Genomic DNA, 14002 nt, shown 5'->3' with positions numbered 1-14002 from the left:
GATATAAGGGAATAAATGACATAATGTAATTTGGGATCGCCAAAGGTGAGGAAAAGAAAAAGTACACAAGGGAAGTGAGAAAGTAGACATAAAGGTCAATTACTAGGGAGTCAAACTAACAAATATTTAGTAACATAGTTCACATTCAATAAAAAAGGACACACCTGTGCGATCTCTAAGTGGCTTCCTAAGTACTCTCTTCTATAGAAATTTTAAATTATTAATAGTACAATTTGAATTGTATGTCAAATATTGTTCTTCCAAAGATTGGTAGAGAAATTAGCATTGAGAGAGAGAGGGAGGGACAAAAAAGGAGGAAATGAGAGATAAGTAGTAGAAAGAGTTAGGGAAAATAGACAATGAGAGACATATAGGGAGAAATAAGAGAGATGTGGAGACAAAAATAAATAGAGGGATAGTCAAAGGGAGTGGCATACTTAAAATTACATAACAAGATAAATATCAAATGTTGTAGCCATAGCAAGCCTAATAGATGTGTATGAAAAGTGTGGAAGCATTGACAAAGAAATTGAATTATTTTTAAAAATACCTCAACGAAATGTGGTCACATGGAATGCTTACACCATGATTGTAGGACAAACACAAGATAGGAGTTTAGAAATATTCAAGAAAATGGAATTGGTAGGTTTGTAGCTAAGATCCACAAAATGGGAGCTTACATCATGTCTTCTTGTGACAAAATGGGAGCTTTGTAATAGACCATGAACATCCATCAAAGTGTAAAGGATAGATTAATATTGTTAGATGTTGTAATAGAAACTACCTTGGTTTGCATGCTTTCAAAATGTGGAAGCATAAACAAGGAATTTGGATTGCTTGATAGAACTCACAAATATGTGGGTCCATGATACTAAAGAGATAACAAAGAAAACTAAAAGTAAATTTTGAAATAAAGAGGAAACTTTTCTTTAGGAGAACACATTGAATCTATTGTCATGGCCACTACCTTCTAATAAGTTATTTGATGAGTAACTTAGCAACAACAACAAAAATGCTCATAAATATATTATAATTAAAAACTAGTTTAAACTAAACAAGTTGCTTCTTTGTTTAAAAAAAAATCTTTTGTAAATGACCTACAACTTTAGAGGATTTCATGGTAAAATTTCATCAATTATTTTGTTCATATTATCTTACACTAAATTATCTATAGATGATGATATAAATAAGATATATAAGTCATGATATGTTTTGTATATATTGTAGATAATAGTGAACATATTAAATTTTCACAATTAATACACACTTAGCACTTGTGAACTTGTTAAAGGCACCAACTCACTCTTCCATCAAACCATCTTTCATAATAGCTATACTCATAGATTTGGATTTTTTGTTGCTGAATAATTTATACATCACTATACTTTTCAAATTATGTCCTCATTTGTTTTACAAAACTATTTGTACCATATAGTTTCTAAAAACAAGATTACTTTCAAAAGGAAAATGTGCATGAAGTCAAATTTTGATACTTTTAGTTTACTTATTTTGAATATATGATATTGTATAGTAGACTATTTACATTTAACAGAACATAGAATTACCAATACACAAGAAACATGTCAATGCAAACATATATGGAGTAGAATATGAATTAATTTTTTAAATCTATTTTTAGTGATTCTAAACATGACCTATAAACACAAGTTGTAGTGTAAGAAATGAAAATATAATTACAATTTAGGTGACATAAAATTTGGCCAAGAATTGTTGAATTCATGGGAAATAAATTACATTGGGATCAAGAGGAAATATAATAAGATAGGGCATTGGATGTCGTGAAGATTTTGTTTTGAAATCTTTGTCACACATATAAGAGCATGCACATTATGAAAGAGGAAGAGGGCATCACAATGGTGAGCATTTATTCCAAGAACCTACATGATTAATAGAATTGGTCAACCCTTATTGAAAGTACCTCTGAATGATTAGATAGTCTCACGATATAAAACTTGGTGGCTAAGAGGAAGCTACAAATGACTTCAAATATTAAAAAATTTACAAAACCGATTATTTGAGTTGGTTTGGGTGCATTCTCATTGATTTCACCCATTAATGTGTGATGCTAATCACCCATTATAAACCCTCTTATACACTCATGTAATGTTTTCTTTCTTTAAATTTTTTTTCTCTATCTGCAATTTATATACATTTTAAAATATTTTGTGCAATAGACTATTATTTCCCAAAATAATCTTATTCAAATTAAGTGCTCTTGATGTTCCAATAGCTACTCTCATAGATAATTAATAGTCGTCCTCAAAAGATAGCAAAATAGAAGTGTTCATGACTATAATGCCATCATTCTTTATCTTTGTAATTGATTTTCAATATATATTCCGTGTACCCATTGCACACAAAGGTTCTATTTGTAGCAATATTTGCAAGCAATATGTTAGTTGAGACATTAATATAACTATACTATTTCTACAAGAATATATTTTAGTCAATTCATTAATTACCAATAACCATTCTCACATTTACTCATCATAATTTGAATCAATTCAAATGTATACAATAATGTTTCTAATTAAATTAAATTAAATTATTATTATGGACTATATGAATTAAATTAATTGTAACTACTATAATATTTTTAATAATACTTTAATCATTTTTAATATCACAATTTTTATTAGATGAAACAAAACTAAATTATATTATAAATTATATTATGTATTGCATATTTTTTAAATATCTTAAATTTTCAAATTACTTTTTACTTATAAATCTCTTTTATTTTTATTTCTAGATTTAAAAAAAAAAATATTCTTATTGTATTTGTTGGAGACGCATACTATTGCAATACTTGTGCATAATGAGTGATTAATTCTTCCTATTCAACCAATGAAATGTAAGTATTTTTATAATTAAGTTAATTGTTTGATTTTTTCTAATGTTTATATAGGAGTGGATTTCAAGAAGCACTACACTATATTTAAGATGAAATATATAAAATATGAAACACATAAGACATATCAAATTCATAAAACTTATCCAATAATTTTTTGGCTATAATAGTTACATATTATAAATTCAAAAATATTTTAATGTTATAAACTATTATTGATATATGTAGTTTAAATGATAATTATTTTTAATCTTAATAATTTAAAGAGAATAAATGAATTCTAATATTACACTTATATTTATTTGATCATTTTTTTAATTATAATTTTTTTAAAGAAATTACTATTCTTCAAATATTTAAATATGTATGAAGATAGTTTTTTTTAATCTTAAAAATATTGATTAAATTATATTAAATCAACATCATTACTAAAGACTAATGGAGTTACTAAAGGAAGACATAGTAAGGAAGGTGGAGGACTATATTGACCAGGGGAGGAAGTGGAAGAAACTATGTAAAGGCACTTACTTCCAAGAGGATATTCAGCTTCTTAAGGAGTTGGAAATGTTGTTAGGAGCGCAAAGACCCTCAATTCTGATCTAGGAGGATACTAGAGTTTGAGACTTAACTTCTTGCAGAGAATTTATAGTCGGCTTACGAAAACCTCTTTAGTAAGGACTCCTGCCCACCATTATGGAGTAAAGTTTGGATCAGTAATCTACTCCCTAAAATTAATTTTTTTCAGTGGACTGTTTGATATGGTAAAATTTTAACTCTAGACAATCAAAAAAGAAGGGCTTTTTTTAATCACAAACTGATGTTGTCTCTGCAAAGAAAAGGAGGAGAGTATCTCTCACCTATTCCTTGAATGTCAGTACGCCTTAAAGATTTGGGCTATGGTGTGGGAGAAATTTGGGTTGAATTGGGTTCTAAAGGACAACTTATGTCAATTTGTGGAGAATTGGAGTTGTCCCTTCTACCACCCAAAATTGGTTTTTTTGTGGAGAATTGTTCCACCATATATTTATTGGCATATATGGAAAGAAAGAAACAATAGAATATTTAGAGAGGAGGAAAAACCTGTGGAGGTGGTTATGGGAATCACAGAGAAATTACTGAAGGAAAATATAAGGGTAGCCAAATGTAAATTATCGAAGGAAGAACTAGGTAGGCAAGAAGGTTGCATTGCTGAAAAATGAGGGTTTCAAGAGGATTTTTATCTTTTCGAGAACTCAAAAGTGTTAAAGAGATAGCAAACAAGATGGAAACTACCAACACTAACACAATTTAAACTAAACTTTGATGGTGCTGCTAGAGGGGGTATAGGAGCGGTGGGTGGAGTGCTGAGAAATGTGAATGGTGATGCAATGTTAGTTTACTCTGGGAAGGTGGGGGGTGGAAGTAATAATTTGACTGAAGTTATGGCTCTGCTATGAGGTCTTCAGCTGATTAGTGAAATGCAAGTTAAGGAAATAACTATAGAAGGGGACTCCAAATTATTATTGATATGGTAAATGGAGTGTCCTAACTGAGATGGAATGTTCAAACTATCATCATGGACATTACGCATATTTTAGAAGGGATGGAAAGGGTCCACCTGCAACACATCTATAGAGAAGGAAATAAGGGGGCTGATACAGCGGCTGCCATGGGGTTTGAATTAACAGCAGTCATGTGCTGGAGAAATATGGAAAATCTAAACGAGGATATTATGTTCTTGATTCACAAGGAAAGAGGGGGGAGTATTAATTAATTATGACTACAAAAATTAAGGTCGGGGCCAAATTTGGCAATTTCTTCCTTAGAAAGTTGAAATTTGCTAAATTTAATAAGAGTTTTAGGGAAATGAGGAGAAGACGTGGTCGTACAAAAGGAAAAATAAATGAATGCAAATTAAGGAGAGTGTCATTTTGCCATTATGGTAACATACTGTAGAATTCAAATTACTTCCCCTTTGAAAGTACGAATAATATCATTATTCAAATTGTCAGAGATTTTAGGGGTGTAAAAATTATGATGTTAAACATGCACGATTCTCATAATGAATTCACATGGAATTTTGAAGTGTCTCAAAAACGGGCTTCTAAAACTATTTCACTCTTTGCAGAGAGATCCAGGGCTAATAGTATTAGTAGTGATATTGGAGATAGGGAGGTTTAGATGTGCATCACTAAGGTGGGGGAATTAGAAGAAGGCGGGGAAGATATTGGTGGAGACTTGAATAGGCTAGAGCCCACAAAAATTGAGAATTTTAAAGATAGGATGGCTACTTGGTTCCTATTAAAGGAACGGGGATTTGTGCCTTACATGTAGCCGATGGCAGAGTATAATGAGAATTGTGCCCTCCAGTTCGTTAATGGGTGGAACGACTGCAAGGTAACCATAAATGGCATTACTTTTCAAGTAAATGAGGAAGCAATCACCATGGCCACCGGGCTGTCTACGAAGGGAAAAAAAATGGAGAAAGGTCACCAAAACAGTAGATGAGGCCACTATGAGTAGTTTTTTTGTGGAAAATGAAGAACCAATGTGCTCCATAGGAGGATTTAAGAGGGATAGATTGCCAGCTCCATGGGATGACGTCTACCTGGTGCTCATGAAATATCTTACGCTGGAGGGCAGATTTGGTGTCTACTACTATTACCACTTTCCCCTCTTGAATCATTTTAGAATTAGGGATTTTATTTCTATCTCGTTTTTTCTACTACATTCTCTGGAGGATATGGTCAATGATGTTAGGGAGAGGAGGAACAAGGGGCATAACTTCACCATTATTCATCAAGGCCTGATTTTTTGCCTATACCAATTCCATCTTGCCATTTGCCCCCCTAGGGTGGTGGTGGTTAACAACCAGCACGACCACCAGAGTTCCCCCCCGAGTACCAGCACTGTTACCAAAATTCATACCTCGTGGCCTTCCCCTAGCCATGAAAATAAGAAAGAGAAGAAAGCCGAAGTGGTTGTGGAACAAAAGGGTAGTAAAAAGATTAAAGTGGAAAAACTGGTGGAGGTGGAAGAGGAGGACTTGGAGGAGGGAGGTGGAAAGGGTAGGAGAAGGTCAGGAAGGCTTGCCCAATCCCAAGCAAGACATAAGCAAAAATCTAATAGATTCAAGGTAGAAGAGGTGGAGGAGGAGAGCTTTGACAACAATGAAAGGGAGAGGGAGGAGGAGAATAACTCTGACTCCAAGAGAGAAAAAGGGAAAGAGGAGGTAGAAAAAAGTGAGAATTCTGCTGACAACTCTGTTGATAATGCCTAGATGTTTGTTGGAAATACTCAGGTGTCGGCTGAAAATGCCATCACTACGAAGACTACCCATGTTTCGGCCAACTTCACCCTACAACCCATTACCTTCTGTGAAGATAGTAGCAAAGTGAATACCTCCCCCATTATCATTTCCACCCCGGTCAAGGAAAAATCCAAGGTTTTTACTAACCCAAAGGTTTTGTAAGATGATAACCAGGCAAAAAAAGATAAAGAGGAAGTTAAAAAGGTGGGGACTGAAAACAAAGAGAAGGTCGAGGAGCAAAAGGAGGTGATTGCCCAACTGGATCAAAGGGTTAAAATTTTAGAGGAAGGATTTTCCACCTTCTCTAAATTTTCCCTAAAGGTCACTCATGCTGCAACTACCACCCTCCAATTGTTGGCATAGGAGAAAGAAGAAATAGAGATGGACATGGAGGATCATAAGCTCCTCTTTAAGTTTCTTGCTGAGGATTGGGCTCGGGTTTTATTGGCTGGGAAGGGAAAGGAAAAAATTGATAAATAAGTCTATAGTTTTAAGGGATCATCGGATCCTTCTTATTTTATGTTATTATGTTGTTACTTGGTTTGCGGGTATCCAGTTGTTACTCAGACTTGGGTTGGCTTGACTATGCCAACAGTTTTTTTATGAACTTCAGTAGTTTGGTAAACTGTATAGACTTCTACTATAGATTAGTTGTTTCTGTTCATAGTAGTATGCTAGTTAGTAGTTTGGGTAGAAATACTATGGTTAAGTTACTTCTTAGTTTGTTTTTGCTTCAGTAATGTCCTCTATTGGTTTCTGCTGGTGATGTGCTGGTTACCAACCTTTTGGATGTAAGGGTCGACCCCCTTGTTTTTGGTCGCTTTTAATTTCAAAAACATCATTACAACTCACTATTAAATTTTTATTCTTAAACTATTATAACTTGCCTCAATACAAGCCACTACATGGCACTTGTTTATTATTATATTCTTGTTGCTCATATTCTATCTTTATTTTGCTTGACTTTTGGTTGTAGATTTATCTCTTTATTATTTTTCCTTTTTGTGATTTCTCCTTAATTTATAGATCCTTTCCTCCATCTAATCCCTCATTTTTAACTTTCTAGAATTTAGAATATAAACAATTTTATTCTTTCAGCGTGATTTGCAATATAATCATTTGTATTGTTTCCACGAGCCTTTTATATTATCTTGCTTGACTTTTGGTTGTAGAATTCTCTTTATTATTTTTCCTTTTGTGATTTCTTCTAATATACTCATCCTTTCTTCCACCTAATCCCTTGTTTTTAACTTTCTAGAATTTTCAATATAAAGATATGTATTCTTTCCACTTGATTTGCAATATAATCATTTTTATTGTTTCCACCAGCATTTTATATTTTACCTCCTTGGCTCTATGATCTAATTAATCATAAGAAAATCTGGAATCTAATTATTTTTATGTTTTCACTAACCTTTTATTCTTTATCTCATTGAATTTGGAATATATTTATTTGTATTCCTCTAATATATAATAATAATAATTAGACGAGCCTATGAGTTCAGTCTACTCAAACTTAATAATAATAATGATTAACAAACATATATATATAACTACTTAAGTCTTGCAATACCTTAAAAAAAGGATCGATGATTTGTGGTAATTTATCATAACTTAATATATTTCCAAAATAATAATAATAATAAGAGATTAGAAAAAAAACTTCCTCTTAAAAATATATATACGATTTAGATAGCTGTTCAGAAGTTGCTTTCTCCACATCTCGTGGTTAAGAAGATCGCACATCAAATAATTCTGCAAAGAAGTCCATTGCCGTAAACGATCTGCTCGCCTCACTCTGGATAAGAAATGATTGGTTTGGCATTAACTCTGGTACCACACTAAATTGTTAAAATCTTAAACAGACTCGAAAATCTCGTGGGTTTTTGCTATCGGCTGGATGTAGAGGTTCGATAACCAGAGCTTTCGAAAAAAAAAAGAGTATCACGCACAAATTTGAAGCCGCATTGGACATGGATTCCATTTTATATCTTGTTCTGCTATTTGCACTTCCCCTGCTACTGCTGCTCAAGTTCAGGAAGAAACCCAATCTGCCTCCGGGTCCTCCAGGATTACCGATTCTCGGCAACCTGGTGCAGATTAAGCTCTCCAAACAAAGCTTCCAAGTCTACATAGAACAAGTTCAGAAAAAATACGGTCCAATTTTCACAATCAGATTCGGACCTCAACCGATTGTATTTGTCGCAAGCCGTGAATTGGCCCACGAGGCTCTGGTACAGAAAGGCTCCCTCTTTGCGAGCAGACCGCCCGCAAAGGGCATCCGCAAGCTGTTGACGAGCAATCAGATGAACATCAATTCGGCCGCCTACGGTCCCATGTGGCGAACCCTCCGACGAAACCTGGTGAGCGAAACCCTAAGCTCAAACGCCCTCAAATCCTTCAGATCGGGCAGAGAATGGGGCCTCCAGGTGCTCATCCAGGGCTTGAAATCCGAGGCAGAGGGAAACGACGGCGTGGTGAAATTGATAGAGCATTTGAGGCACGCGGCGTTTTGCCTACTGCTCTACATGTGCTTTGGACTGCAACTGGACGACAAGGCGGTCCGAGAGGTGGAAGGCGTCATGAGAGAGCTCCTCCTCAGCGGCGCGGGTGTGAAGTTGGAGGACTCTTTCCCTCTTCTGCAAGTTTTCTACCGGAAGCGGCAGGAGCAGATGCAAGGGATTTATCGGCGTCACCTGGAAACCCTAGTTGGGCTTATTGATCGCCGCCGGAGAGAGCTGGCGGAGGGGAAGGGCAAAGATTGCAGGGCGTACGTTGATACTCTGTTTTCTCTGAGTGTTGATGGCGGCAGATCTTTGACGGATCTGGAAATCGTGGCTCTGTGCTCGGAGTTCATTAACGCCGGCACCGACACAACTTCGACTACGATACAATGGGTCATGGCGAATTTGGTGAAATTTCCGCATGTCCAGGCTAGGGTTTTCAAGGAAATTGAAGAAATTGGGGTTAAGAACTTGGCGGAGGAGGAGAAGCTTCAATCCCAGATGCCCTACCTGGAGGCGGTGGTGAAGGAGGCGCTGCGCAGACATCCGCCTGGGAAGTTCGTTCTTTCGCATAGTGTTACGGAAGATTGTAGTCTTGCGGGTTTTGATATCCCAGCGGGAGTGCTGGTGAATTTCTGTGTGGGATTAATGGGGAGCGATCCCGTGGAGTGGGAGAATCCAGAGGAGTTTGTGCCGGAGAGGTTTGTGAAGGCGGATGTCGATTTGACGGGAAGCAAGGAGATCAAGATGATGCCTTTTGGCGTTGGGAGGAGGATTTGCCCTGGATTGGGACTGGCAATGCTCCATGTTGAGCTTCTTGTAGCCACGCTGGTTCAGAAATTTGAATGGCAGAGCAAAGAGGGAGAAACGGTGGACCTTGCTGAGATGGAGGAGTTCACTGTGGTTATGAAGAATCCGCTGCAGGCAGTGATCAAGGAGAGGGCTTCGTGTACTGGTTAACGAACAAACAGTAGAATGTTATTCAATGTATATCAGGGAAGCGCATAAAAGAGTCCACGTCCATTTTCATTCAGCTGAAGCTATATAAGTAAAATAGGCCCCCGATAGGGAAGTGGGTCCCGGTTACGCCCGGTTTTCTTATTATAGAAACCTAATTAATTACTCAAACATCAAAAAACAATATGTAATTATTGGTTAGATTTTAAAATGCTATTAAATGTAACATATATTTTAGTTTCTAAAATGTTAATATATGTAATATGCGTAATGAAATTAGTCTATTAAATAGTTGACTTGGTTTGGGGTGCTTCACACTTGCTCAATGTAGAGGGGTTTAGATTATATATATATGGTAAGGGTTTATACATTTAAATTTGTTTTTAATAAGTTGTTATTATTTATATGGTAAGGTTGAAATACAAATAAATATTTTTCCTTTTAGACAATGACATACTAAGGTTGTGGTTAAAGAAGAATAATTTTAATTGTTTTATTCTTAGTGCAAATATAACATCTTCAAGTCTTACATTTGTACAAGAGTGAGTCATTTTGATATCAAATTTATAAGGCTTATTAATCAAGTATTCATTTTTTTAAAAAGACGATTAAAAATAATAAAAATATTTAAATGGTTTCAAGATTTGAAAACTATTAGTTCATCTATCTATCTATCTTGCATGCTTTTTAAGGACAACTTCCTAACATTGCCCAATAGAGTGATCCAACATAAGTGAATAACATTCGATTAAACCAAGTATTATAAATATATCATATTTTTACTAGATTTTTTATCACTCCATGTAATAATATTTTGCAACTTGTACATAAGTGCTTAAACTTTTTTCATACTTGGATACACACGATTTTACTCTATCCTAGCCATGGTCATCAACTAAATAAATTATTAGTATTTATTTTACTAGTAATTTTTTCCCTTTATCTTTATCACTCACCCTTTCTTCAATAAATTTATTTAATTAAATTTAACCTAAATCTCAAAGCTAAATTAATTCATTAATAATTAGGTAATTAAAACAAATTTAGGTTAATTTATTTGCATTACCATTTCTTGTAATATTCAAATTCACACCTTGCTTAATCCTTTTGCACTTAATCAATTTCATTTTATCTATTTGCATGAATCAAAATATAAACATGTTATCACTTGATAAGTATGAGATATTTTCCACAACATATCAAATTGTAATATTGTTATCAAAGATTTAACTCTGTGGTTATTGAGTTGAACTCATTGACCCATGTTTCATTAGTAGTGGTTCACATGAACCCATCTCTCATGAGAATGAATGAAACACTTAGCGCTCATTGGATGTAGACGATGCTCACAAAGGTGAAGCACCAAGACTTCCAGGGAGGTCACTTATGCGAAGTTACCTCCATGGTCAAACCCACTTTGCTTGCAACCTCTTTTGCAAAACTTTCACAAGTGGTGTGCCTTATTACAATTGTCTCCAACTTCCCCATGCTCCCACCTATATGACCCTTCCTACATGCTCTATGCCTTGCTCACACATGTGTGTCTTGTAGTGCCCCTCTATTTTGGTTTGAATCCATGTATCAGGATGCATTTGACTTTAGTTTGATATTGGTATTTATTGTACTTATGAGGATCATAGGATTTGGACTTAGGATCTAATGTTAATGCTTTGATTAATTCAATGTCTTTGACTAAGTTAATCTTATGTTCATGTTATTCATGGATCAATTAATTAACTTCTTAGTATGTTGAAATTAGCTTAATATGATATATTTTGTTACTTATTTACATTTATAAGATTTTTTTATTTAAACAATGGGTCAAATGTGTGTCTATGTATGTATGTATAAAAATAAAATAGTGTCAAGGGAAAATAAAAAATATAAAAATTAAAATTGCAAGCAAAATATGCATTTTTACATGATGATGGTAAATAAAAGAAACGATGATATAAAATTACATAACAAAAGAAATAAAAAACTAGATTTAGTTATATTTAGTAGTGGTTGTATCTGGACTATCTGAATACACTTCAGTTACCTTCTTGACCCTTGAAACTTGAAGTTTGGATTAGGGATGTATGGATTTTCTGCTAAGAACAATGCATTAGACTTTTGTTTGGCTGACATGAGTGTTATCTCTCATGTTTGCATGTTATGCCAGGTTTTACAAACTGAACACATCTAGATAAACATGAGATTATTCCAAAGTTCTGGGTGACCTATGGCTAAATAAACCTCTAGAGAATGATGACTTCCTAAGGTATCACCTAAAATCCAACTTCCTTCATAGAGAAGGTTTATGAAAAAGCTTGAAAATGAAAAATAACATACAAAAAACTAAAACTCAAAATCTTGTTAAGGAGGTGATACACCAAAATACTAAAATTGTAGAACACATAAAACTTCTTCAATAATACCTACATGCATTCATAAAATTACACACCTCATAACTTCATATATGTGCATAAGTATTTCACAAAAAGGCCCGAGGATTATATATGCAGAGAGGAAATATAAAATTTCTCTATACCAAAGTAGTTTAAATCCTTTAAGACTAATCACAACCTACATCAATCAATCTATCTTAGTAGACTAATGCAATGGTAAATTTGAAATCTCTAGCATGTGCTCGTGTGCAACCCTATGGTTTGTTGACTTAATTTTCTCCCTTGTTGGCAACGGTGGGGGGTTCTTCCCTCAAGGGATGTGGTGGTATGTTTGTTGAGGTCATCAGATCTTCCTTTAGCAACCTTTTGTGTGTGTTTGAGGGCTCCAAGGATCTGGAGTTGTCAACTATTGTTGGGTTTGAGTTACCTCAGTCAAGGGGTTTCTGATTAGGTCGCTCTTATCTCATTCTGCTACTAATGAAGTAATTTTGCATAAAGTTATGGTGTGGAAGGAGGCTACGGTGAGGAGTTTGGGGGTTCCAATTAGGCCCTCTTATGCCCAATTTGTTAAAGGTGGGGGTTTGAGGGTGAGCTCTAAGCTTGTCTCTAATCTCTTCCCTACTTGTAAATCCATTGCAGTCGATTTGGATAAAAATGCAGTTTTAAAGATTGAACAAAGGTTTGCGACCCTCGAGGTGCATTTATTTATCATTTTAGGGGCTGCTAGCCCTCTCTCAAGGGGCTTCATGCTTGGATCCCTAAGCACTAGGAGCCATCTCTAACTAATGTAGTTCAAATCTTTCCTATGATAGAAGAACCATCCTATGTGATCATTTTTTCACATGGGAGAACTACATCCCTTTGATGATTAAACCTTGGCACAAGGGCTTCAATCCTACTATTGAATCTTTCTGCAAAATTCCTATACGAGTACGAATTCCTAACCTTCATGTTCATCTATAGCATGATTCTATTCTTGAGGAAGTAAGTGAGGCTTCAAGCTATTTTTAAATGGTGGACTAGAATCCTCTAATTTATCACATTCTACCTATGCTCAAATTTTTGTTGATATTGATGCATCCAAAGGCATTCAAATGAAGTTTAAACTATATAGTCCTATTGGCTCTTGGATTCAATCTTTAGATTATGAAGGTCTTCTATTCAGATGCAGGATCTGCTTCAACACTAAGCATGTTGCAACAAAGTGTTAGGATAACAAAGTGTCAAGGATATTCTTAAATAATAAATGTCTTAATAAAAAACATAAATATATATTGTTAAGTTGAATATTAATATCAATTTCTATTTAAAAATATTAATCTAACTTTCATTTAAATCCAATATATATATATATATATATATATAATTCATTATACAATTATAAATAAATCAACTTAAATAATAATTAAATTATTTACAGTTCCACTCATAATATCAATAACTATCACTAAATAATTATAAAGTGAACTCTACAATAAATCCTCTTAAAATATTTAACTAAACCACAATTATATTCAACTATCAATTTAACTAAACTTGCTTGTATAAATAAAAACATTATTATTAAAACCCACTTATAAGAACAATAAATTACATATATTTATTGTATTTTGAAATAAATAAATTTTAATTTAAAATTAATGTTGTTAATTTTTAAAATTAATAATAATGGATATTTAATAACAGGCATTAGCCTACAAAACAATGATAAATTGTGATCCTATTGTCTAAGAGGTCTTGGGTTCGAGTCTAATCAGAGTTAAACAAAATAATTAATATCCACAAATAATAACAATAAATACTCTAGGCTTCAATTGTTTACCGATCTCTCTCTCACACACACAATGTACACGTGGTTTTAAAATTTATGAATTCAATAATTGGACATTTTTAATTTTTTAAATCAAGAAATTAAATAAATTTCAAAAGGTTCAAAAATATATAAATCTTTCTTTTGATTTTCTAATTCGTAATTTTTTTCTCCACATAT

The 14002-nt window shown here is 33.9% G+C and overlaps 1 protein-coding gene across 1 annotated transcript; it reads left to right on the top strand.

Moving 5' to 3' along the window:
- The first annotated feature begins 7872 nt into the window (after window positions 1-7872).
- LOC149542773 (cytochrome P450 77A1-like) lies at window positions 7873-9869 on the top strand. Its single transcript, XM_089797662.1, has one exon. The coding sequence runs from the start codon at window positions 8135-8137 to the stop codon at window positions 9623-9625; it is 1491 nt and encodes a 496-aa protein (XP_089653788.1). The 5' UTR covers window positions 7873-8134; the 3' UTR covers window positions 9626-9869.
- The last annotated feature ends 4133 nt before the right edge of the window (window positions 9870-14002 follow it).

This window comes from Cupressus sempervirens, chromosome 8, assembly GCF_028749045.1.
Source record: "Cupressus sempervirens isolate cs-2001-9-10 chromosome 8, ASM2874904v1, whole genome shotgun sequence".
NCBI lineage: Eukaryota > Viridiplantae > Streptophyta > Pinopsida > Cupressales > Cupressaceae > Cupressus > Cupressus sempervirens.
The sequence above is the reverse complement of the archived record's forward strand: the minus strand, read 5'-3'. Positions and strand labels throughout refer to the sequence as shown.

What these genes read in the sequence shown, in the direction of transcription:
- LOC149542773 (XM_089797662.1), top strand. Translation starts at nt 8,135, where the DNA reads ATGGATTCCATTTTATATCTTGTTCTGCTATTTGCACTTCCCCTGCTA.